At 47.8% G+C, this 26,748-nt stretch overlaps 2 protein-coding genes across 3 annotated transcripts in view; one reads left to right on the forward strand and one right to left on the reverse strand.

Moving 5' to 3' along the window:
- LOC147104955 (SWI/SNF-related matrix-associated actin-dependent regulator of chromatin subfamily B member 1-A) overlaps positions 1-639 on the forward strand; it is a 39,672-nt gene extending 39,033 nt beyond the window's left edge. For both annotated transcript variants that reach the window (XM_085962108.1, XM_085962109.1), the window contains exon 9: positions 82-639. In XM_085962108.1, coding sequence (XP_085818234.1) covers positions 82-121 — 40 coding nt within the window. In that variant the 3' untranslated portion in view covers positions 122-639. The remainder of the gene's footprint in view (positions 1-81) is intronic.
- A 14,003-nt stretch (positions 640-14,642) lies between these two features.
- The window catches only part of derl3 (derlin 3), a 43,346-nt gene continuing 31,240 nt past the window's right edge, over positions 14,643-26,748 (reverse strand). Inside the window, exons 4-7 of the mRNA XM_085962110.1 lie at positions 19,894-19,987; positions 16,905-17,100; positions 16,142-16,232; positions 14,643-14,915 (exon numbers count right to left, since the gene is read on the reverse strand). Of these exons, the coding sequence (XP_085818236.1) occupies positions 14,780-14,915; positions 16,142-16,232; positions 16,905-17,100; positions 19,894-19,987 (517 nt within the window). The 3' untranslated portion in view covers positions 14,643-14,779. The remainder of the gene's footprint in view (positions 14,916-16,141; positions 16,233-16,904; positions 17,101-19,893; positions 19,988-26,748) is intronic.

Here is a 26,748-nt window from a genome sequence, read left to right on the forward strand (position 1 = left end):
ACTCCTGGCATAGACCTGTTGGGCCAAATGGCCTGTTTCTGTGCTGTACTCTAATTACTGGCATTGTTTTTTGTCTTACAGGCGCATGAGACGTCTCGCAAACACAGCTCCAGCCTGGTAACTTATCCCGTGCTGACCCTGGTCTGCAGCCTAGTAACTTATCCCGTGCTCACCCTGGTCTCCAGCCTGGTAACTGATCCCGTGCTGATCCTGGTCTCCAGCCTGGTAACTGATCCCGTGCTGATCCTGGTCTCCAGCCTGGTAACTTATCCCGTGCTCACCCTGGTCTCCAGCCTGGTAACTGACCCTGTGCTCACCCTGGTCTCCAGCCTGGTAACTGACCCTGTGCTCACCCTGGTCTCCAGCCTGGTTCAGGTGACGAAGTTCCTACAACAAGCATTGCAAGTGCTAATTCCAAGAGAAGCGTAGACATTCCCCACAGCGGCCTTGTCGCAGACCCCCACACTGTGTATAAAGACTGGTGCAGTAGTGTCCGAGCTCCTCGCAAGATATCTTCATCGTATCCAGTTCCAATCCCTGCAGTCAGTGCACAGCAGTCTTGCCTTAATCTGTTTTTTGTATAGGTGCCCATTGCACTTCTAGAGCAGTTTTTTAAAATAAAGTTCTTAATTTTAATTATATAGTAGTAGTTTTCATTTTTTAATGCCTACTGATGTGACCATTTGCTTGGGGGAGATTATAAACCTGGTGATAAATTGTACCTGCTGGTTGTTTCTCCCATCCCCCAGTCCGTCGGTGCCTTAGTTGATGGAGGACACAGTGTCTACAGATGTTCAGAGCGTCTGAAGGCAAAGCTCCTTCTGGTATCTGTGAAACCAACGAGCTTTGTCATGAATGGTTTTATTTCTTGAAGTGTAGTGGGCCATACTTGTGTCTGGGGAGAGCACTGAGAGCCAATTGGAAATCTCCCGTCATGGTGCCAGGAAGTGATTGGTGAAAACACTGCTCAGCCTCTTGTCGATCACTTTAAACCTTCATCTCAGACTTGTTGATTTCTACAAATTTAACCCCCCCCCCCCCCCATAGGGGAGTAGGCAGGCCACTGGGGCCTGCGTTTGAGTTTAGGAATGAATCTCCAGCTGGAATGTTGGCTTTCATTGCTAGGGGGATAGAATATAAAAATAGGGAGGTATTGCTTCAGTTGTACAAGGTATTGGTGAGGCCGCACCTGGAATACTGCGTACAGTTTTGGTGTCCATACTTAAGAAAATACATACTTGCTCTCGAGTCAGTACAAAGAAGGTTCACTCGGTTAATCCCGGGGATGAACATATGAGGAGAGGTTGAGTAGATTGGGACTCTACTCATTGGAGTTCAGAAGAATGAGAGGCGATCTTATTGAAACATATAAGATTGTGAAGGGGTTGGATCGGGTGGATGCGGGGAGGATGTTCCCGATGATGGGTGAAACTAGAACTAGGGGGCATAGTCTTAGAATAAGGGGCTGCTCTTTCAAAACTGAGATGAGGAGGAACTACTTCACTCAGAGGGTGGTAGGTCCATGGAATATGCTGCCCCAAAAAGCTGTAGAAGCTACATCATTACATAAATTTAAAACAGAAATAGACAGTTTCCTAGAAGTAAAGGGAATTAAGGGTTACGGGGAGCGGGCAGGAATTTGGACATGAGTCTAGGTTCGGATCGGTCATGGCCCTGTGGGTAGCAGAGCGGGCCCAGGGGCCGTGTAGCCTGATCCTGCTCCTATTTCTTATGTTCTTATGTGACGAGCTTCAACCAGTCCTTAATGAAAGGCTGGCCATAAGGGGAGTTCCTGTCTCTCTCATTGGCTCGGGTTATTCACAGTCATTCACACGGGGCTTGTGTTGACTTTCTGTTTGAGTTGGGCACTCCCCTATGGCTAGACTTTGGGAAACCTAGAACTTGGATTAAAGCGCTGTGCTGTGCAGGGCAATAGGCAGTATCTTTCCCACTCTATTACGTGCTGATGACGTTCAATACCCAGCTTACTGACGATTGGAAGCCAATGGTAGAAGGAAAGGAGAGACTCATTTATTGAACACAAGGGGCCATTTCACTGAGGGTGCGTTGCTCTGCCTGGTATAGAATCTTAAGCTGGCTAATGGGAAACGTTTGTTGAGCTAGGCATACTGGGATTTCCCTTCCTTCCTCCATCCTTGTTGGGAAAACTTGTGTCCAACAGGGAAAGGCAATTCAGCCATTCATAAGAATTGCTGGGCGTCTAAAGACCAAGGTCCATCTAGTTTGCCTTTTACTATCCTGGCATGATACAACGATAATGGAGTTGTTGACTAATCACAGCAACCAATCTCGATCAATTCGTCTGCAACAGACCCAGACATGAGGTGAGGAAAAACCAGAGCTTTGGGAACCATAGGTCCAAAGTCACCTGTTCCTCCCAAGCATGTTACTCGTCACTTGTCCTGTCTCAAATTACTCATATACCATATCTCAGTGTTATTTTCTGAAAGAAATCGATCTAATTTGCATTTGAATAATCCAGAGATTCACCGCTCGCTCAGCAGCACTGCACCTGATCTTATCTATTTAACAGAGCAGAGCCAAACCCACAAGGAGGCTGTGTCTGCAATGTCCCCATTGCAGTGAAGGTAGTGGAGCAAAAAGTACAGAAGGCAAAGATACTGGTGCAACTCTGCGTGTTGGTGTATTGGGTGGAGCTCGGGCGGAGACTGACGCGGGTAGAGGGCCTGTGACAATTGATCCTGCTGATTACTGTCAGCTGTTTAAGGCCAGGGGCGGGACATCTTTGTACATAGGGAGGTGGTGGTGAGAAAGTAGCACAGGGCAAAGCAAGCTACCATAGGAAGCTGGAATGTGTGAAGAGGCATACCTTAGGGCAGGTGGAGAGGCTGAGAAAGAGTGAAGGAAAGAATTGGAAAAAATAGAAAGGAAAAAGGTACTGAAGAGTTTAAATGTGTACGGGTTGCAGTGTTTATCTGCAGTGTGCCAAACATTAAAATAATTGGGGAACTAGAGGCACTATTTAGAATGGAGGGATGTGATGATGGAGTCTTGATGGAAACCTGGAGTGAGAATGGGAACTAAGTATTCCTGTTCAGGAGAGAAAGGAAGGAGGAGGTGGCCTTATTAAGGACATGATCGCAGGCATTGAAAGGGAAGGCTTTATTGATTGTGCTCACAGATAATACAGGACAAAACTACAAGTATCAGAAGCAACGAGGGAGATTAAAAAAGCTAAGAGTGAGTTTGGCAGACTGGCTGCCAATATAAAAGGGCTTACAAGGAAAAAGAATACCTAAAGAAAGGGTGGGACGACTTGGAGATGAAGGGGCCATCTTGTATTTGAATGAGGAAACAGCAGCAATAGTTACTAAGTATTTCACCTCCGATTTTAAACTGGAGGTGACGGTGGGACTAGGAGTATCCAAGGAGGAAATGCAGGAGCTGCTACTGGAGAGAAATAGGATACTATATTAGAAAAAGTTAATGGGACTAAAAATAGACAAATGACCAGAACCAGATGGGATGTAGTGCTGAACACCAAGTGTTTGGGGAGCTGTTGGCAGAGTAGCTCACTCTTTTCAAACATCTTCAGAAAGGGGAATTGTGCCAAAGGACTGGATGATGCCGGTGTTCCAATGGGTTCAAGAAGGAGGACATCACAGGTCAACTAACCTTACCTCAGTTGTGGGTAAAGTCAGAGAGTCCATAATGCAGGATGAAGTTAAAGGCTAAATTGGGGACAGTCAATTTACAGGATTTGTAAAGTGAGCCAGTGCTTGACAATTAGAAGTCAAATTCCCCCGGCCGGTGGAAGTCCAACGGCTAGGCTCAGAAACCGACCGGGGCCCAGATATACCAGGCAAAAATCCCAGTTAGTCTGTCTGCTTCTGCCTGCCAAGAGGGTGGGAACAAGATCCAGGTGGTGGGGGACATGGATTCCCTCTGCTGATGGTTCCCACTTCATAAGTGACCTGGAGGGTAGTGCATCTATTGTCCTACAGAAGGGTGAAAGTGGGCCTTCTGGGGCAGCCATCAGGATGTGCTCTGGACCCTGCCAGAAGATGGGTAAAATGAGGGGCGGTCTGGGCATAGATTATTTCACCCCCTCAGCCCAGCCCCTGGCAGATGTTGAAGTCCCCTGGCAGGCTCCTGAGATGTGTCTGTGATGACGTGGGTGCCTACCCCTTAATCACACATATTCTTGGGGGGGGGGGGGTGGTAGGAGCGTTGGGCGACATTGGTTGATGAAATACTGGTGTAGTTCAATATGAAAAAATACCGTAAGAGTGAAAGGGAGTGGGGGAGCAGAGAGATCGCGGGCTGCAGATAATGAGTCTTTGAAGGTGGGAGCCTGGGTAGAAAAGGCTACAGGTGGCTGAATTTTATATGCAAGAGCTTTGGATATAAAAGAAGTGATACTGAATTTGTAGCAGACCTGGTTAGGCTACATGGAGTTCTAGGAAGGGTATAGAGCCATAGAATGGGAACAGTGAAGATTCAGAAGAATACCAGAAATGGAATAGAGAAGGGTAAGGATATAATAAAGGTCTTAAACGTTATGGAAGGTTTTGAGAGGGGAAAATAGTGACAGTAAATTGGTAACAGGGTTACAGACTTGGGAATATCACTAGAATAAAGGGGAATTTCCCTAGGGTTACTAGAACATAGAACGATTTACCACATGTGGCCACTGAGACAGAAAAACTTTTATTTATATACCTTATATATGTCTGCATGTAATCCCAAAGCTCTTCACTAACAATGCAGTTTTTGAAGTGCAGTCCGTGTTATATAGGCAAATGCAGCAATCAGTTTGCACACAGCTAGGTCCTGCAAACAGCAGATGACTGAATGATCAGTTAATCTTTGGTGGTGTTGAATGAGGGATGAATGGTGGCCAGGGCACTAGAACTCTCTACTCTTCAAACAGTGCCGTGGGATCCTACAGGCAGATGAGCTTTATGACACTGTCTCATCTTAGCACCAGCACCTCCAATAAATGTCAGCATGGATTATGTGCTCAAGTTTCTGGAGTGAGGTTGAACCTATGACCTTCTGATTTACTTGAGTGAGTGCTACCAGTTGAGCCAAGCTAACAATTTACACACAAATCATATCATTTAAAGGGGAATTAGACAACCATTTGAAAAGTTAGAACTAGACAGTCACAATGAGCGAAATGGCCTTTCTCTGTGCTGTAGCCTTTGAGTGCCAGGTTGGGGCTATTTTTGTATCTAAGGTGTCCTCTCACTTGGATCTAGTTGGAGATGGCTCAAATACTTTTCTACAGATGACCGGGAGACTTGTAACCCATCCATCCGGGCTAGATTCAGACCCGCCTCCTTGAACTGAAGGGGCCAGTGTCTGACCACTTGCTTCTCCCCATCCCCACCTTGTTTCAAATTCTGTTGAGAGCTCCTTTCTGTTGATTTTCCATTATAACTCTCTGGAAGCTAGAGTGGTCACTAAATGACCATCCACTCCTTACTCTCCCCTGCTAACAACCAACTGGGGTGTTTTAAAAAAAAAAAAAAAAAAAAAAAAAAAAACTTTAGTGCATTTTATTTCCAAGGTGCTCATGGTTACAAAATAAGATCTGCATATGTAACCCTCTTACAAAGTTATAAACATAAGCACAGGATCATAGTATACATTTGTAATAAATAAAAATGTACACAAGTGGGTTGTATCCCTTTAGTTTCAGAGTAATGTATCGTGGTGTTTAATACAGGAGCCACTGCAAACTCGTGTATCCACTGTTTAAAAAGCAGGGTACTTCATTCCTTCAAGTAGAGTATGGCAGGGGAGAGAATAGAGTTGAGTTACAGATCAGCATGATCTAATTGAATGGGTTCCAAGTGCCCTTCCTTTTCTGAGTGAGACTGCGATTGCTAGTTTGAGCTCACCCAGAGATGGGTTGAGTGCCCATTGATTTTATATCCCGTCCTTCCAACAGCACAGCAGGCTCTCAGCGCAGGAAGGCTCAGCTGGATTACAATCCAGGTCTTTGCGGTTAAAAAAAAAATCTCGCCCGTTGTACCATCCACAATGCACTTGAGAGACTTGCATTTATATAGCGCCTTTCACAACCTCAGGATGTCCCAAACTAATTAAATACTTTTGGAAGTGTAGTCACTGTTGTAATGTGGGAAACATAGCAGCCAATTTGCACACAGCAAGCTCCCACAAATAGCAATGAGATAATGACCAGATAGTCTGTTTTTAGTGGTTGGTTGAGGGACAAATATTGGGCAGGACACCGGGGAGAACTCCCCTGCTCTTCTTCGAAATAGTGCCATGGGATCTTTTATGTCCACCTGAGGTGCCTTGGTTTAATGTCTCATCTGAACGATGGCACCTCCGAAAGTGCAGTACTCCCTCATACTACACTGGAATATCAGCCTAGATTTTTGTGCTCAAGTCTCTAGAGTGGGACTTAAACCCACTGGCTGGGGGGAGAAAGGCGAGTTCCCTGCCAACTGAATTTGCACGTAGGGTCTTCAATCCAGGGGAGGAGAAGCACAAACACTTGATGAATACTCTTTAGGAATATAGAAATTGCTAGACCAAGGTCCATCCAGTTCACCCTCTACCATCCTGGTAGTTGCATGATCCAATAATGGAGCTGTTGACTAATCATGTCAATGCGAGGTGGCCGTCTTCTCATTCTATTCAGATCATTTACATTCACTCGGTTCCAGGCAGGCTGTACCTGGGCTCGTGACATCATCCTCCATCGGCATTCAAAACTGACCAATTTAAATAAATTCAGCACTAAGAGTCCCAAAACTCAGCAGCATTCATGGGACGTCTGTCGTGTTCCAGTCACAGTTAAAGATGTGATGCTCAGCAGTGGTGATATAAATGGAGCTCCTCTAACCCCACGACCTGAAATGTTAATTCAGCGTCTCTCTCCACAGATGCTGCTGGACTTGCTCAGTGTTTCCAGCATTTTCTGTTTTTATCCCACATTACTTGGTCTGTTTTATTCTTTTTGAAGTGTGACATGAAGTAGTTACATGTAGATATAATAAAGTAGGGCACAAGTTAAAAAAAAACATTCAAATTTCACACGGTGTGTTCGGCCCATTTGATCCCATCCTCCCAGAATATCAGACTGACTCCTCGCAACCCTGTGAAATAAGGACTCCAATTTAAACGCTGCTGCCCCTGCCTATTGAACAAAGGCCTGTGATTAAGCACTGCCACAGCTGAGCCAGACACCTCTACCCTTTTATTACCCATTTACCTTCAGGTCTGCTAATTTATTCGGGCCTCTGGCAGCTTCAGCTTGTCTGTACAGGGTAGACGTGCGTTTCTCACGGTTTTCCCTTCTCGCCAACAGGAACCGTCTGCTGCCAGAACAGTCACAGGGAGACGTTCCTGGCCACAGGGTTCCTGAATCCAGCCTGCAGTCCGGGCACGGAAAATCCCACCAGCCCATTCCTTCCATAGTCCCTGCACAAGCCCCTCAATCCTCATTAACCCACCCATGGTGCCAGTATCTAAACCCCATGTGAAGCAGAGGTGAACTCCACACAGTGCATCAGTGAAAAGGAGAGGGAAGAGTGCAGAGCGGCTTTCTCTAGTTGTCCATCAGTGATGTGGATTGTTTCTTTGCCAATTCTCTTCCCTGCCGTCTCTCCTGAAGGTACTGACTCCTGCTGAGTTACAATTTCACTATTAGCAAAGCCCAGTGACTTTGCCCCAAAAGGCCCTCCTCACACATCACACACACACACACACCAGTCCGATCACACAACACACACACACACAGCAGTCCGATCACACAACACACACACAGCAGTCCGATCACACAACACACACACACACGTCCGATCACACAACACACAGCAGTCCGATCACACAACACACACACACACGTCCGATCACACAACACACACAGCAGTCCGATCACACAACACACACACAGCAGTCCGATCACACAACACACACACAGCAGTCCGATCACACAACACACACACACACGTCCGATCACACAACACACACAGCAGTCCGATCACACAACACACACACACACGTCCGATCACACAACACACACACACACGTCCGATCACACAACACACACACAGCCGTCCGATCACACAACACACACACAGCAGTCCGATCACACAACACACACACAGCAGTCCGATCACACAACACACACACAGCAGTCCGATCACACAACACACACACAGCAGTCCGATCACACAACACACACACAGCAGTCCGATCACACAACACAGAGCAGTCCGATCACACAACACACACACAGCAGTCCGATCACACAACACACACACACAGCAGTCCGATCACACCACACACAGCAGTCCGATCACACAACACACACATCCGATCACACAACACACACACAGCCGTCCGATCACACAACACACACACAGCAGTCCGATCACACAACACACACACAGCAGTCCGATCACACAACACACACACAGCAGTCCGATCACACAACACACACACAGCAGTCCGATCACACAACACACACACCAGTCCGATCACACAACACACACAGCAGTCCGATCACACAACACACACACAGCAGTCCGATCACACAACACACACACACCAGTCCGATCACACAACACACACACACAGCAGTCCGATCACACAACACACACACAAGTCCGATCACACAACACACACACAGCAGTCCGATCACACAACATACACACAGCAGTCCGATCACACAACACACACACAGCAGTCCGATCACACAACACACACACAGCAGTCCGATCACACAACACACACACACACACACAGCAGTCCGATCACACAACACACACACAGTCCGATCACACAACACACACACAGCAGTCCGATCACACAACACACACACACAACAGTCCGATCACACAACACACACACAGCAGTCCGATCACACAACATACACAGCAGTCCGATCACACAACATACACACAGCAGTCCGATCACACAACACACACACAGCAGTCCGATCACACAACACACACACAGAGCAGTCCGATCACACAACACACACACAGAGCAGTCCGATCACACAACACACACACAGCAGTCCGATCACACAACACACACACAGCAGTCCGATCACACAACACACACAGCAGTCCGATCACACAACACACACACAGCAGTCCGATCACACAACACACACACACACACAACAGTCCGATCACACAACACACACACAGCAGTCCGATCACACAACATACACACAGCAGTCCGATCACACAACACACACACAGCAGTCCGATCACACAACACACACACAGCAGTCCGATCACACAACACACACACAGTCCGATCACACAACACACACACAGCAGTCCGATCACACAACACACACAACAGTCCGATCACACAACACACACACAGCAGTCCGATCACACAACATACACACAGCAGTCCGATCACACAACATACACACAGCAGTCCGATCACACAACACACACACAGCAGTCCGATCACACAACACACACACAGAGCAGTCCGATCACACAACACACACACAGCAGTCCGATCACACAACACACACACAGCAGTCCGATCACACAACACACACACACACACAGCAGTCCGATCACACAACACACACACAGCAGTCCGATCACACAACACACACACACCAGTCCGATCACACAACACACACACAGCAGTCCGATCACACAACACACACACAGCAGTCCGATCACACAACACACACACAGCAGTCCGATCACACAACACACACACACACGTCCGATCACACAACACACACACACACGTCCGATCACACAACACACACACACACGTCCGATCACACCACACACAGCAGTCCGATCACACAACACACACATCCGATCACACAACACACACACAGCAGTCCGATCACACAACACACACACACACGTCCGATCACACAACACACAGCAGTCCGATCACACAACACACACATCCGATCACACAACACACACACAGCCGTCCGATCACACAACACACACACAGCAGTCCGATCACACAACACACACACAGCAGTCCGATCACACAACACACACACAGCAGTCCGATCACACAACACACACACAGCAGTCCGATCACACAACACACACACAGCAGTCCGATCACACAACACACACACAGCAGTCCGATCACACAACACACACACCAGTCCGATCACACAACACACACACACACAGCAGTCCGATCACACAACACACACACAGCAGTCCGATCACACAACACACACAGCAGTCCGATCACACAACACACACACAGCAGTCCGATCACACAACACACACACACCAGTCCGATCACACAACACACACACAGCAGTCCGATCACACAACACACACACAGCAGTCCGATCACACAACACACACACAGCAGTCCGATCACACAACACACACACAGAGCAGTCCGATCACACAACACACACACCAGTCCGATCACACAACACACACACAGCAGTCCGATCACACAACACACACACACACACAGCAGTCCGATCACACAACACACACACAGCAGTCCGATCACACAACACACACACACAGCAGTCTGATCACACAACACACACACACAGCAGTCTGATCACACAACACACACACACACACAGCAGTCTGATCACACAACACACACACACCAGTCCGATCACACAACACACCAGTCCGATCACAACACACACACAGCAGTCCGATCACACAACACACACACAGCAGTCCGATCACACAACACACACACACCAGTCCGATCACACAACACACACACAGCAGTCCGATCACACAACACACACACAACAGTCCGATCACACAACACACACACAGCAGTCCGATCACACAACACACACACACAGCAGTCCGATCACACAACACACACAACAGTCCGATCACACAACACACACACAACAGTCCGATCACACAACACACACACAGCAGTCCGATCACACAACACACACACACACGTCCGATCACACAACACACACACCAGTCCGATCACACAACACACACACAGCAGTCCGATCACACAACACACACACAGCAGTCCGATCACACAACACACACAACAGTCCGATCACACAACACACACACAGCAGTCCGATCACACAACACACACACAGCAGTCCGATCACACAACATACACACACCAGTCCGATCACACAACACACACACAGCAGTCCGATCACACAACACACACACAGCAGTCCGATCACACAACACACACACAGCAGTCCGATCACACAACACACACACACAGCAGTCCGATCACACAACACACACACACCAGTCCGATCACACAACATACACACACCAGTCCGATCACACAACACACACACAGCAGTCCGATCACACAACACACACACAGCAGTCCGATCACACAACACACACACACACAGCAGTCCGATCACACAACACACACACACACACACACACAGCAGTCCGATCACACAACACACACACAGCAGTCCGATCACACAACACACACACACAACAGTCCGATCACACAACACACACACACCAGTCCGATCACACAACATACACACACCAGTCCGATCACACAACACACACACACACACAGCAGTCCGATCACACAACACACACACAGCAGTCCGATCACACAACACACACACACAGCAGTCTGATCACACAACACACACACACCAGTCCGATCACACAACACACACAACAGTCCGATCACACAACACACACACAGCAGTCCGATCACACAACACACACACAGCAGTCCGATCACACAACACACACACAGCAGTCCGATCACACAACACACACACAGCAGTCCGATCACACAACACACACACACACACACACACAGCAGTCCGATCACACAACACACACAACAGTCCGATCACACAACACACACACAGCAGTCCGATCACACAACACACACACACAACAGTCCGATCACACAACACACACACACCAGTCCGATCACACAACACACACACACACACAGCAGTCCGATCACACAACACACACACAGCAGTCCGATCACACAACACACACACAGCAGTCCGATCACACAACACACACACACAGCAGTCTGATCACACAACACACACACACCAGTCCGATCACACAACACACACACAGCAGTCCGATCACACAACACACACACAGCAGTCCGATCATAAGAACACAGGAGCAGGAGTAGGCCATACGGCCCTTCAAGTCTGCTCTGCCATTCAATAAGATCATGGCTGATCTTCGACTTCCAACTCCACCTTCCCACCTGATCCCCATATCACGCGATTCCCTTAGTATCCAAACATCTATCGATCTGTCTTTAATATACTCAACGACTGAGCATCCACAGTCCTCTGGGGTACAGAATTCCAAAGATTCACATCCCTCCGAGAAGACATTTCTCCTCATTTCAGTCCTAAATGGCCAACCCCTTATCCTGAGACTGTGACCCCTGGTTCTGGACTCAACAGCCAGGGGAAACATCCTCCCTGCATCTACCCTGTCAAGCCCCTGAAGAATTCTCTATGTCTCATTCTTCTAAACTCTAGGGAATATAGGCCTAGTCTACTCAATCTCTCCTCACAGGACAATCCCCCCATCCCAGGAACCAGTCTGGTGAACCTTCGTTGCACTCCCTCTATGGCAAGTATATCCTTCCTTAGGTAAGGAGACCAAAACTGTACACAATACTCCAGGTGTGGTCTCACCAGGGCCCTATATAATTGCAGTAAGATGTCTTTACTCTTATACTCAAATCCTCTTGTAATAAAGGCCAACATACCATTTGCTTTCCTATTGCTTGCTGTACCTGCATGTTAACTTTCAGTGATTCGTGTACAAGGACACCCAGGTCCCTCTGAACATCAACAAAGTCTAATCGTGTCCTCACCCAACACTCATGCACTGCTCCAGCATTGTGATCAGGAGCCCGGGAACATTTTCCTCTCCCTAACCCAGGGGTTCCACGACACTAGCTGGCTGAACCAGCTAACTCAGCACGGAGCGGGAACTGAATGCGTACAACTGACTGTCACCAGGACATCAGGGGAGTTTTATCCAGTTTAAGAATAGGTATGCCAGGTAGAATAGCCCTAATAAGCATTTCCAAATGCAAAACATGCATGCGCACACACTAAACTAACTCTACAAGTAGCTGTAGGTCACACACAGGACACGGTCAGGACCTGGTGTTATAACATTACTCATTAACAGTTTGTGGGAAGAGGTGAGAAATGTAATGGGCAGAAGGCCAGACAGTCTAGAGACAGGAAGACTGAATAGAATTAGGTGTGAGATGTATCGAAAGGAGATAAGGAAGTAAAGGCCATGAGTGATATCCATGATTTTCATGCAGAGAGAACAAATAACAAGATAGATGGTACTGCGCATAAAAAACCATAAGGAACGTCATGACACGGTGATGCAGTAGGTTAATGTACTCACATAGTAACTAGGCGTAGGTAGGACACATTGACAGAATAGCATCTCATTAGGAGGATGTAGTTAACCTATAAAGATACAACACACCAGAGCCACTCAGGGACTATACCTAGTCAAGACGACACCCGATGAATCTGTTGCGCGTGAGTACTTTCAGTAGCAATCTAATGGGCAATGTATGTAATGGGTTGCATCATTGTTTTAATAAAAAATATTAGATGATTCAGTATTTCCCAGTCCTCAAACTTGTATTAAGGGTAAGGATAAGTGACTGTCCTCTAAGCCCAGCAGCAGTGAGATTTAGAGTGTTCTCTCCTCCCCCTCCACCATTCAGGGGCTGGGCTGGTCCCCGTGAGCTCTCTCTGCATTAAATCACAACCTCGGCTTTCCACAGAATAAATCAAAATATGAGACAAAGGCAACAGATGATCTCAATGCTTCTGAAGCACACTGCAATAAAAAGGAAATCAGCAGTACGGCCTTTAAGTTTGTGAAATTTCTTTAAAATTAGAAACTAGTTTTTAAAGAAATTTGGTTAATTGTCAGAAGCTTCCATTTCTCCAGAGACAAATGGTGCTGAACAGGCCGAGATCGCAGTTTGCCAAAATCCACTCCGTTTCTGCCCCAAACAACTCGCTCCCTTTCAGCAGAGTAATTGGTAAACCCTCAGCTCTGGGCTGGATTGGAACCCAGGTCTGGAACTGAAAGATTGAAAAACCCCAGTGTGCAATCCCCAGTCACAATTACACTCCCACCAGATCCCACCCCTCCCCAAGGTGCACACTCTCACTGGTGTCCAAATCCACAGTCGCCATTCTTCACATGAGCCTGGACAGTGAATGTTGGCAGGATATTCATCACAGCGCACACACATTTCCCAGCAGGATTACAATCAGGAGTGGGAACCCTGGTGGATTTTTCCTCCTCTTTTACCTGGGGGTGCTGAGGCCAATTGTAGCCCAGCTCACTTCAGCTAACTCAAGAGTCTGTGATTGTGTGGCTTAATACTGTCATCGGGCACCAGCTGGGAGACTCAGCAGCAACTCTCCAGTTTGAGATAGTAAAGTGAGTAAAGCCGCTTTCACACCATCATATGGCGATAGGGGAGTTACAGAGATTCTCTACAAGTTACGAGAGCCTGGGATACGATGGGCTTACACACGAGTAAAGGTATTCAAAGCACGATGAGATACTCTGCCACTAACTCTTTAAAAACATCCTGGAATTTGTCGATGATGGTGATGCAACAGCTGCGATCAATTATCACTTTAATTGTCACAGTCGGGAATCAAAGATTCTGAAAGCACCACAATCTCTGCATAAAATAAAATAAAAAATAAACTTTCTCCGTTTCAGTAATGTCCAGTCTCTGGTCAGAACGTGAGGTATCACTGCTGCGCGTTGGGGTTCTGTTCATTCTGGTCCCCGAGTCTTTGTCCCTGACCCCAGTTCAATCCCCCTGGCCGATCCTCGGGGAGCACATTGTAATTGGGATCCTCTTCTGCGCCATCAAAGATTGCCTTCCTATAATTCAGAGAAGCAAGAAACAGAGTTACATCATGTGTGGGAACTGCAATAAAGATCTCTACACCTGTGGCAGTGTCCGATACACACAGACCCAGAGCCCCAGGCCAGGACCAAGAGGCGCGGGGGGGAGGAATGGGCCGAGAGAGGCGGGGGACAGAGCTGGACGTTCGTATATCAGCTTTCGACTGAATGATCAGGTACAGCTGGAGCCAACGCTGGACACACCAAGGCAGTGCAGCCAGCTCCTGTTCAGTCTCAAACAGCATCACTTACTGAACAGGAGCTCTCGCTGATCCACTGGGACAACCACCCAAACACAACCAATACCAGGCGATTCTTCTAACGGCACAGCGCTGCGTGTGGTTATTACAGCTGATGGTTTGTGATTACCATGATCTAATAGATTTGCGGGTAGCTCCTCTGCCAGCTTTGTGGCTATGTGTACTGCCTGGTGTGGTAGTGGAAGCCCCAGACCTGTGCTGTAGTGGCAGTGGAAAAGCTACAATTGGCTGGGCTGGGGAGGCAGGAGAACCTAGGGCAACCTGGTAGCCCTACGCCAGAAAGTGTGCCCACACGCGGTGAACAAGATTGGGCTGGGCTGTGATGCCGTCCAGTGCCGAAGAGCCAGTCAGCACACACTATGTTCACACTGGAGCAGGATACGAGAGTGCAGCCAGTGCCCATGGAACCCTCCCCCAGCATCAGTCAGCGGCCTTCAGAACAGGTCAAAAACTCAAAAGTAACAGAAGTCAAACAACTAAGGCCATTAAAAAGTAGGACAAGGGTTACCCGTTCAGTGGATTTACTCCAGCACTCAGCTAACGGCAGCCAGCTCAAATTAGCCGAATATATTTTCACTGTACAGGTTGAGCATCCCAAATCCAGAGTTCTGGAATCCGGAATGTTCCAGAATCCGGGGCGATTGGTGGCAGTGGTCCGGAATCCGTAAAATGTTCCGGAATCTGGACACCCTGAGGGAGGCTTACCAAAAGCGCAACCTGGGCCCAGGCATTTCCAGACTCGGCACGTGTTTCTGATTTCCGAAGTCCGGAAATATCGCAACCTGGCCGTGGGCATTTCCGGACTTCGGACATCAGAAACACGTTCTGAAGTCCGGAAAAACCCGAAAACCGGCTCGGCCTCAGTCCCGAGGTTGCCGGATTCGGGACGTTCTACCTGTATTAACAAAAACGGTAATGAGAACATAAAGAGGCAAGACTTACAGAAAGCCCGGGGTCACCAGAAGCTTCACCCCTCCCGGCTGGTTCGGGAATACATCTTCCAGGAAGTAATATATATGACCAACTGCAATCCCTGTATCGATGGAGAGGGAATGAATACAGGCTTCAGGTTACTCAAGGGCTCCTCATACTGATTCCCATTGAGCAGAATTATCTGATCCTATGGAAATGGACAGGGACTAGGGGCAGAGTGCACTAGTACATCACACACAATAGCACAATATTTACATAGATATATCATATATGGATCTCCCACACTGATACTCACGGGTAGTCCAGGGCCTGAAGCCCCTCTCTGATGTTTAATCCTCACTTTGAAAATCCTTCCATTCTTCACCCATACTCCCTCAGTGACCTCCTCCTGCATTAACTCATCTTCCCCCCCACCCAAACACTGGGCTCTCCTCACCCCTCGTGTGTGTCTGTGTATTGTAATATAATATATAGATATATACCCCAAGGTCAGTGGATAGAACTTCACATTGACACCAGAGGATAGCTAAACAATGTGTCTCCTCCCAAACTTCCTTAAATCAGCATTTATGAAGCTTAAGACCAGAGCAATCAGGTGACTGGTAAGTGCACAGATATCCCTCTTTATAATATCGAAGATCATGAACAATTCAGTAGAATCTACTTGCCCTTTAACTCAGCTTACCATTAGCCCTAGAACAACAATTAGTTACATCAGGCTTTTCTGGGATTAGCATAAACAACTTTGTAAATTCAAACACTTCAAACTTACCCAACAAGTCAACGATGACAGAGTTTCCCAGAAGCAGTGAGAATCCCATCAGCACCCATGGCAAGAAGGGAGCCTGGAAGTTGAGCAGTCCAAAGAAATTCATTCGTACAAATGGGTTCCTCCTGCTCCAGATGTACACCAGCATGATGGTGAAAGCCTGGCCTAGGAAGAACAAGCTCGCAAAGATTCCAAACAGCTGAGTACTACAGAGTCAAGGCTCACGGGATAAGAACATAAGAAATAGGAGCAGGAGTTGGACATTCGGCCCCTCGAGCCTGCTCCGCCATTCAATAAAATCATGGCTGATCTACTACCTCATCTCCACCTTCCAGCACTATCCCCATATCCCTCGATTCCCTTAATATCCAAAAATCTATCGATCTCTGTCTTGAATATACTCAACAACTGAGCCTCCCCAGCCTCTGGGGTAGAGAATTCCAAAGATTCACCACCCTGAGTGAAGAAATTTCTCTTCATCTCAGTCCTAAATGGCCGACCCCTTATTCTGAGACTGTGACCCCTGGTTCTAGACTCCCCAGCCAGGGGGAAACAGTCTCCCAGCATCTACCCTGTCAAGCCCTGTAAGAATTTTGTATGTTTCAATGAGATCACCTCTCATTCTTCTAAACTCCAGAGAGTATAGGCCTAGTCTACTCAATCTCTCCTCATTGGACAATCCCCCCCTCCCCAGGAATCAGTCTGGTGAACCTTCGTTGCACTCCCTCTATGGCAAGTATATGCTTCCTTAGGTAAGGAGACCAAAACTGTACACAATACTCCAGGTGTGGTCTCACCAGGGCCCTATATAATTGCAGTAAGACGTCTTTACTCTTATACTCAAATAAAGGCCAACATATCATTTGCTTTCCTAATTGCTTGCTGTACCTGCATGTTAACTTTCAGTGATTCGTGTACAAGGACACCCAGGTCCCTCTGAACACCAACATTTCCCGATCTCTCACCATTTAAAAAATACTCTGCTTTTCTATTTTTCCTACCAAAGTGGATAACTTCACACTTCTCCACATTATATTCCATTTGCCATGTTCTCGCCCACTCACTTAGCCTGTCTATATCCCCTTGAAACCTCTTTGCATCCTCCTCACAACTTACATTCTCACCCAGCTTTGTATCATCAGCAAACTTGGATTTATTACATTTGGTCCCCTCATCCAAATCATTGACGTAGATTGTGAATAGCTGAGGCCCAAGCACTGATCCTTGCGGCATCCCACTAGTTACAGCCTGCCAACCCGAAAATGATCCGTTTATTCCTACTCTCTGTTTTCTGTCCATTAACCAATCCTCAATCCATGCTAAGATATTCCCCCCAATCCCATGAGCCCTAATTTTGTTGAATAATCTCTTGTGTGGCACCTTATTAAATGCCTTTTGAAAATCCAAATACACCACATTCACTGGTTCCCCCTTATCTATTCTGTTAGTTACAACCTCAAAAAACTCTTAACAGATTTCATAAATCTGTGTTGACTCTGCCCAATCCTATTATTATTTTCTAAGTGCCCTGTTACCACGTCCTTAATAATAGATTCTAGCATTTTCCCTACTATTGATGTCAGCTAACTGGCTGTATTTTCCCATTTTCTCTCTCCCTCCTTTCTTAAATAGTGGAATGTGAAGAGAGCAGGTCAGACTCTGTGGTATTGTGAGAGCTAAGCCATGGCTGGCTCACACTGATGTTCAGTTTAGGAGACCTGTCCTTTGCACGCTTTCATTGCTCTGTTCACTGGTCATTTAAAAAGTAAGTGAAACATCATCCCTGTTTATCACAGACTAGACAACTCGCTCTAGTTTGATGAGCCCAGGAGTAAGACGTCAGAAAGAGTAAACCCAATATTTACAGCCCCCCCTCCCCCACATCCGCCCCGCCCCCCCCCCCTCCCCCACATCCGGACCCCCCCCCCCCCACATCCCGTCCCCCCCCCTCCCCCACATCCGGACCCCCCCCTCCCCCACATCCGGACCCCCCACCCCCACATCCGGACCCCCCACCCCCCACATCCCCCCCCCATCCACACCCAGCCCCCCTCCCACACACCCGGCCCCTCCCCCACACCCAGCAGAGACCAGCATTTCTCTATTGTGCACTTTATCCATTTCAGTACTTCTTTCTCTGCTTTTCTGCAAATGATTTCCAAACTATTCCCAACCTATGGCAATGCAGCTCTATAACCAGTCTCCTGGCACCATGTGTAGGTCACGCTGTGTATAGCCCACTGCTACGCTCCCAGTCATTCTCCCTTCTAGCCCAAGGTGTACAGCTGCACTGCTGAGCTTGCCGCTCCAGCAGTTCCTTCACAAGCTGTACTTCTGACACCAACTCAGCACTGTGGGTGTGAAGGCGCTACATGTGCGAGCCATTTGTGCTGGTTCAGAAGGAATATCCAAGGGATAGTGGGCAATTAAAGGTGAACAGCCACATCCACGCTACAGCGCTGTGTCAGCCTGCCAAGAAATTGCTCGAGTTATCGTGATTTACAGGGGCTTCCTCGATGGGCTATCAGCCTAGTGTTTCACACTGCTGATTGACCAATCACCCAGAGCCCAGTGATTCGTGTACCTGCATGTGCTGAGTGAGACCGTGTACACCACTGGTCATGTTTTATTGTACTGGTGGCATTTCCCTACATTGCAACAGTGATTACACTTCAAAAAAAGACTTCATTGCCTATGGAGCGCTTTGGGATATCCTGAGGCCATGAAAGTGCTCTAGAAAAGCAAGGTTTTCTTTCTATTACAAGCCGTCCTCCCTGGATACTCAGAGATGGTGAGCAGAGACCCAGGATATAGGGGTGGGCAGGGTAAAAGAGTTGGCATCGCCACTACACAGTGCACAGCGACCAGTTCAGAATGATCGTTGGAGGCACTTACCAATCTGAAAAGTTATAAAACCGGTATAACGAAGCACTGTACGAGAGACCAGTAGCGATGACTACAGCAACAATCAGGTACACTGCAAAAAGGATACTGTCATTAAAAACCCGCCGAAAATAAACATGAGCAGGAAGTCAGCCGTTCTTCCCCTGAACGATCCTTCTTCCAACATTCGACAGTATCTGTATCTGGGACACGGAGTAAAAGAAGACAGCGAGCACTTCACCGAGAGATCCAGCCCCACAGGAGCTGTGGGCACCCATCCCAACCCCAACCCACCCAGTTACCCGCACAGGAACCAGACACTTTACACATACTGGGATTCAGACATTACAGTCGGCTACGGACACTGCCCGGTGTGGTTCAGAGATCCCGGGTGCTATCCCAGTTCTGTGTCAGATGGTTGGGAGGTGGGAGGGGGGGGAAATCAGTCAGGGCTCCAACTCTGCCTTTCATTTTGTTTGTGACATGTTCTGCTCTCCTCCCACTGATTGTCTCCCCATCTCAACTGCTGGCTCTTTTCCTGGGGCGAGACCCATTCGCCTCACCCACCAATGCTAGGCCTAGGCAGGGTGTGTTGGCAGGCTATTCAACTGCAGGGGCACCAGACTCGAGCCTAATCCTGTACACCAAGAGTCACTGGACAGAGGTCAGGAGTAGGAAGCGTGGTTGATCTTCCCCTAAGTGAGCCAAGGCCAATTGTTGTGCCCCAATCTCTGACCCAAATGAGCTGACTCGGTGGCCCAGGGATTCGAAGCACAGGTCGGAATGGCTCAGAACTCATTGGTTGAACCTTACTGAGCCAATGCTTTCATTCATTTAAACACCTTTCATGTTAGCTTTGGGTGATCTGACTGGCTCTTCCAAATCAGGTACTGCCAGAGGCTTCAGTTCCACCATCATAGAATTACACAGAATGTACAGCAAAGAAACAGGCCATTCAACCCAACAGATCTGTGCCACTGTTCATGCTCCACACGAGCCACCTCCTCCCACCCCTCTGCATATAACACTATCAGCATAACCTATTCCTTTCTCCCTCATCTGTTTATCTAGCTTCCCCTTAAATGCTTCTGTGCTAATTGGCTCAATTATTCCCTGTGGGAGCGAGTTCCACATTCTCAGCACTCTTGGGTTAATCCATTTAACAGTGTAAGGAGCAGGCCTGTGGGAAGCAGAGAGAGATTCAGGACTGACATTTTGCACATGGTGAGAAATCCTTGCAGATACACTGCTGAGAAACAGTAAGTGAACGACGTTTTTAAACAAAGAGAGGCATAACTTTTACTGCCCAACACAGGCCAAACAGGAATTCAAAACTTCAGGACAAAACAGTCTTGTAATCATTCAATTGACTGTGAATATGGTGAAGAAACACTCTGTAGATTTGCATGATCTAATTCAGAAATCCTGGCAATTGAATTAAGCGCATAATTTATGCAAAATGTGACATAATTTATGCAAAGTGAGACCTTTCCTCTAGTTAACCTTCACAAAGCAGCTCACCTAGTTCCAGTACACAAGCTCATTCCTCACTCTGCATAGTTTGGTCAGATACCCCACAGGGCAATGCTGGGAGGAGGGGGGAATCAACAGGAAGGTTGACTGGAGGGTGAATAGTGTGATGTGGTATTGATTACTTTTAAGGACCTTTGAATATTTAAGCAGAACTTTCCACTCAGAGGTTGCCTGGGTTGGTGCAGGCAGTGATCGGTTCGAGTCAGCTGAACATGGGAGGCTCGGGCTCGAAAGATTGAATGGTCTTTGCTGATTCCGAGCTCTCGGTCCCGTGTATCCAAGAATCAACGACTGAATGTCTTTTAAAAAATCATTCCAGCTATCTTCCTCTTCTGGGATAATATTCCACACGTTGGCTACCCTCTGGTACTTTGGCTTTCTTCTTGGGTCAGCCTAGACAGCGAGTTGTGGCCCGCTATTCAACCACAGGGGTGGCACATCCAAGCCCCACTCCTGTCCTTACCCATGTTTTTCACCTGTAGAATCGCCCTTCTCGCTTGTGCCTCGGAAAAAAACCACAGATACAATTAGATGCTGAAATTGGGGGGGGGGGGGGGGGGGGGGGGGGAAAAGAGAGAGACTGACAGGTCCTTCTGGATGAAGAGGGGCTAAATACAGTTCCTCATCCATAATAATCTTGTGAATGGGGAAAGCAAGCAGAGCTCTCTCTCTGTGCTGTACAATTGTAGGGTGCTGCTCAAATGACCTCGCTTTTTCTCCTCGTTGTAACGCAACATTTGCAGGAAGTTTACATACAGTTTTCATGATAAATATGGACATAGACATTTATAATAGAATTTTTAAATAAACACAGATGTGTGACTTTAAAATTGGGCCTGAATTCCACCAGTGGTCCAACTACTCCCCCTCCCAACCCGCTTCACCCAAAGGCTACACTTGGCCTGCACTCCCCACGCACTGCACCACAGGTCGACTGGTTAAAAATTATCAGGGGCCACAACCTCAAATACTCACACACACTTCCTCCTATGCAAATAATATCTAATCATAGCTTAAGGACAGAGCCAGTTTACATCGAGGCTTCCAATAATGGCAGCAAAGAGTTCGTGCTGCTTCTGCAGTCTTCCAGCTGCCTATGGACCTGATGAGCTATACGTGCAGAGCAGTAACCAGCGAGCAGGCACCTCACGCACCAACACTAATATAATAGCAAAATACTGTGGATGCTGGAAATCTGAAATAACAGAAAATGCTGGAAATACTCAGCAGGCCAGCAGCTCTCCACGGATACTGCCTGGCCTGCCGAGTATTTCCAGCATTTTCTGTTGTTATTTCAGCTCTCCACGGATACTGCCTGGCCTGCCGAGTATTTCCAGCATTTTCTGTTGTTATTTCAGCTCTCCACGGATACTGCCTGGCCTGCTGAGTATTTCCAGCATTTTCTGTTGTTATTTCACGCACCAACACGTTTGCTTGGCGCAGAAGTCGGAATGCAGTAGTGTTAATGGGTTAACTTGCTTCAGGCCCTTTGGGTAAAGCCTGCAGTTTGCAGGATACTAAAGGTGTGCTAACCAATGTTCCCCCTCTTTTTTTTTTTAGTGCATGATCCTTCAACTGGCCCATTCAAATGTTTGCGCATACACGGTTTTTTCCCTGTAGCAGCTGCGCAGGACCTCCAGACCGCGGCGCGGCTTAGCAGGAACGTTGGTGTTAGCTCTCCCTTCAGGTGACTCTAAGTCGCCTAGTGGGTAAAGGCACCAGCAGGTGTAGCCTAAAGGCCAGAAGGTTGCAGCTTCCATCTCCAGCCTGTGCTGAGTTAGCTGATCTTAGCCACGGCAGCAGTAGGGGTGCTAGGTTTGGGTTCAGTGCCTCTGGGTTAGCGAGGTGAAACTTAACCACGTTTGATCAATCTGAACAGGCTGGGGCTCTTTCCTCTAGAAAAGAGAAGGCTGAGGGGTGACCCGATAGAGGTCTTTAACATTATGAAAGGGTTTGATAGAGTAGACGTGGAGAAGATGTTTCCACTTGTGAGCGAGACCAGAACAAGGGGCCATAAATATAAGATAGTCACTCATAAATCCAATAAGGAATTCAGGAGAAAATTCTTTACACAGAGTGGTTAGAATGTGGAACTCATTACCACAGGGAGTAGTGAGGTGAATAGCAGAGATACATTCAAGGGAAGCTGGATAAGCACATGAGGGAGAGAGGAATAGATGGATATGTTGATGGGGTTAGATGAAGTAGGGAGGGAGGAGGCTCGTGTGGAGCATAAACACCGGCATAGACCTGTTAGGCCGAATGGCCTGTTTCTACATAAGAAATAGGAGCAGGAATAGGCCACTTGGCCCCTCGAGCCTGCTCCGCCATTCAATCAGATCATGGCTGATCTTGGGCTCATAGCCACTTCCCTGCCTGCTCCCCATAACCCTTCACTCCCTTATCTTGCAAAAATCTGTCTATCTCCACCTTAAATATATTTAATGACCCAGCCTCCACAGCTCTCTGGGGCAGAGAATTCCACAGATTTACGACCCTCAGAGAAGAAATTCCTCCTCATCTCAGTTCTAAAAGGGCGACCCTTTATTCTGAAACTGTGCCCCCGAGTTCTAGATTTCCCCACGAGGGGAAACATCCTCTCTGCATCTACCTTGTTGAGCCCCCTCATTATCTTATATGTTTCAATAAGATCCCCTCTCATTCTTCTAAATTCCAATAAATATAGGCCCAACCTGCTCAACCTTTCTTCATAAGTCAACCCCTTCATCTCCGGAATCAATTCTGTGCTGTAAATACTTTGTAATCTCCTGTAGATCCATGCTGGAAAGCAACAGTGAGCGTGTGCGCTGCAAAGTAATAGTCAGCGTGTGCGCTGCAAAGTAACAGTCAGCGTGTGCGCTGCAAAGTAACAGTCAGCGTGTGCGCTGCAAAGTAACAGTCAGCGTGTGCGCTGCAAAGTAATAGTCAGCGTGTGCGCTGCAAAGTAATAGTCAGCGTGTGCGCTGCAAAGTAACAGTCAGCGTGTGCGCTGCAAAGTAACAGTCAGCGTGTGCGCTGCAAAGTAACAGTCAGCGTGTGCGCTGCAAAGTAATAGTCAGCGTGTGCGCTGCAAAGTAATAGTCAGCGTGTGCGCTGCAAAGTAACAGTCAGCGTGTGCGCTGCAAAGTAACAGTCAGCGTGTGCGCTGCAAAGTAACAGTCAGCGTGTGCGCTGCAAATAGTCAGCGTGTGCGCTGCAAAGTAATAGTCAGCGTGTGCGCTGCAAAGTAATAGTCAGCGTGTGCGCTGCAAAGTAATAGTCAGCGTGTGCGCTGCAAAGTAAGTCAGCGTGTGCGCTGCAAAGTAACAGTCAGCGTGTGCGCTGCAAAGTAATAGTCAGCGTGTGCGCTGCAAAGTAATAGTCAGCGTGTGCGCTGCAAAGTAATAGTCAGCGTGCGCTGCAAAGTAATAGTCAGCGTGTGCGCTGCAAAGTAATAGTCAGCGTGTGCGCTGCAAAGTAATAGTCAGCGTGCGCTGCAAAGTAATAGTCAGCGTGTGCGCTGCAAAGTAATAGTCAGCGTGTGTGCTGCAAAGTAATAGTCAGCGTGTGCGCTGCAAAGTAATAGTCAGCGTGTGCGCTGCAAAGTAATAGTCAGCGTGTGCGCTGCAAAGTAATAGTCAGCGTGTGTGCTGCAAAGTAATAGTCAGCGTGTGCGCTGCAAAGTAATAGTCAGCGTGTGCGCTGCAAAGTAATAGTCAGCGTGTGCGCTGCAAAGTAATAGTCAGCGTGTGCGCTGGATGAGAAGATTGGACTTGACTGTGGTGCCCCCCCCACAATCGATTAGCTTGCTCACTGGCTGATTTCACACATGAAGAATGGTTACTTTAGAGAGGTACCGGAGGGCACTCATGGATCCCATCAAGAGTTAATGCCTTTGGGAAAAGCAAAGAGAAAACTGGGCGGAGGGGAGTGCGGAGCTTGGCTCCGGCTGCGATGTGAAACCCTGGCTGCCCCTTTAAAGCCACGGTTTTTCATGGGCAAATCCAGGTCAGTGTAACTATTCAGAGACTGCCGAGCGATCGCTTCGAACTGCTTGCAAATGTCAATGACTGGCTTCTTCAAAAAAAAATGTTTTGCATCAAAACAAAAAACAAAAAAATGCCTTTTCTGGTTTTTTTTAAGAAGAGTTCAGCAACCATTCAGCAAACCAGCTGTGTAAAGATAAACCGACAGCAGACAGGACACAGCAATGTTTCTAAAGTTGCATTCAAAAGAACATTAAAAGTTCAAAGTGATAAGGACCCCAGAAAGCAATGTAGTGTCAAGGGCACACGGCCCGCACAAGCTGCAGAGCAGAAACCGCAGCTCTCTGAGTCATCTCACCACATCCAGTAGCCAAGAGGCGACAGCAGCTGTAGAACTCTCACAGCTTCCAGTCTCCAGCTGCCTCTGTGGTCTCACATGGGGCGGAGTTTTAATAAGGTGCTGCTCACTCAGCGAAGCCCCGACAAAGAGGTGTTTCACCCCGTCTACAACTGAACTGGAATAGGAACAGCCCAGCACTTCAAACCCTCACACACCTGAAGGGTATGGATTCTGCAAGGCTTCTCATTGAAGACAGAGGATTGATATTTAACCCACCAGCAGCTCCTGAAAGCTTCATGTATCAGGAGCAGCTCAGCTGTCACTCAAACAAGTTCAAAGGAAGCTACTGCAAACAGCCCAGTGTTGCTGAAGTTACGAGCACTGAAAACAGGAAGGTTTTTTAGAAAAAACAACACAGGTTTCAGACCCACTGAAATATGGCCCCCACTCCTCTTCCTTTTAAAAAGTAAAATGTACCCAAAGAGCAACAACTGCATCAGGTCTGACCGGGCCAGTGTGGGCAAACTCCTAGAGACAGGACACTAGGTGTGTGTGTGGGGGGGTCAGTGTGTGTGTGTGTGTGTGGGGTGTGTGTGTGTGTGTGAGGTGTGTGTGTGTGTGAGGGGTGTGTGTGTGTGTGTGTGTGTGTGTGTGGGGGTGTGTGTGTGTGTGTGTGTGTGTGAGGAGTGTGTGTGTGTGTGTGTGTGTGTGAGGAGTGTGTGTGTGTGTGTGTGTGAGTGTGAGTGTGTGTGTGTGTGTGTGTGTGTGTGTGTGTGAGAGAGAGTGTGAGGAGTGTGTGTGTGTGGGGAGTGTGAGGAGTGTGTGTGGAGTGTGTGTGTGTGGGGAGTGTGTGTGGAGTGTGTGTGTGTGTGTGTGTGAGGAGTGTGTGTGGAGTGTGTGTGTGTGTGTGTGTGTGTGGAGTGTGTGTGTGTGTGTGGAGTGTGTGTGTGTGTGTGTGTGTGTGTGTGTGTGTGTGTGTGGAGTGTGTGTGTGTGTGTGTGTGTGTGTGTGTGTGTGTGTGTGTGTGTGTGTGTGTGTGTGTGTGTGTGTGTGTGTGGAGTGTGTGTGTGTGTGTGTGTGTGTGTGGAGTGTGTGTGTGTGTGTGTGTGTGTGTGTGTGTGTGTGT

Source organism: Somniosus microcephalus, chromosome 19 (assembly GCF_052327205.1).
Source record: "Somniosus microcephalus isolate GS21.2 chromosome 19, FLI_Smic_1.0, whole genome shotgun sequence".
NCBI classification, from domain to species: domain Eukaryota; kingdom Metazoa; phylum Chordata; class Chondrichthyes; order Squaliformes; family Somniosidae; genus Somniosus; species Somniosus microcephalus.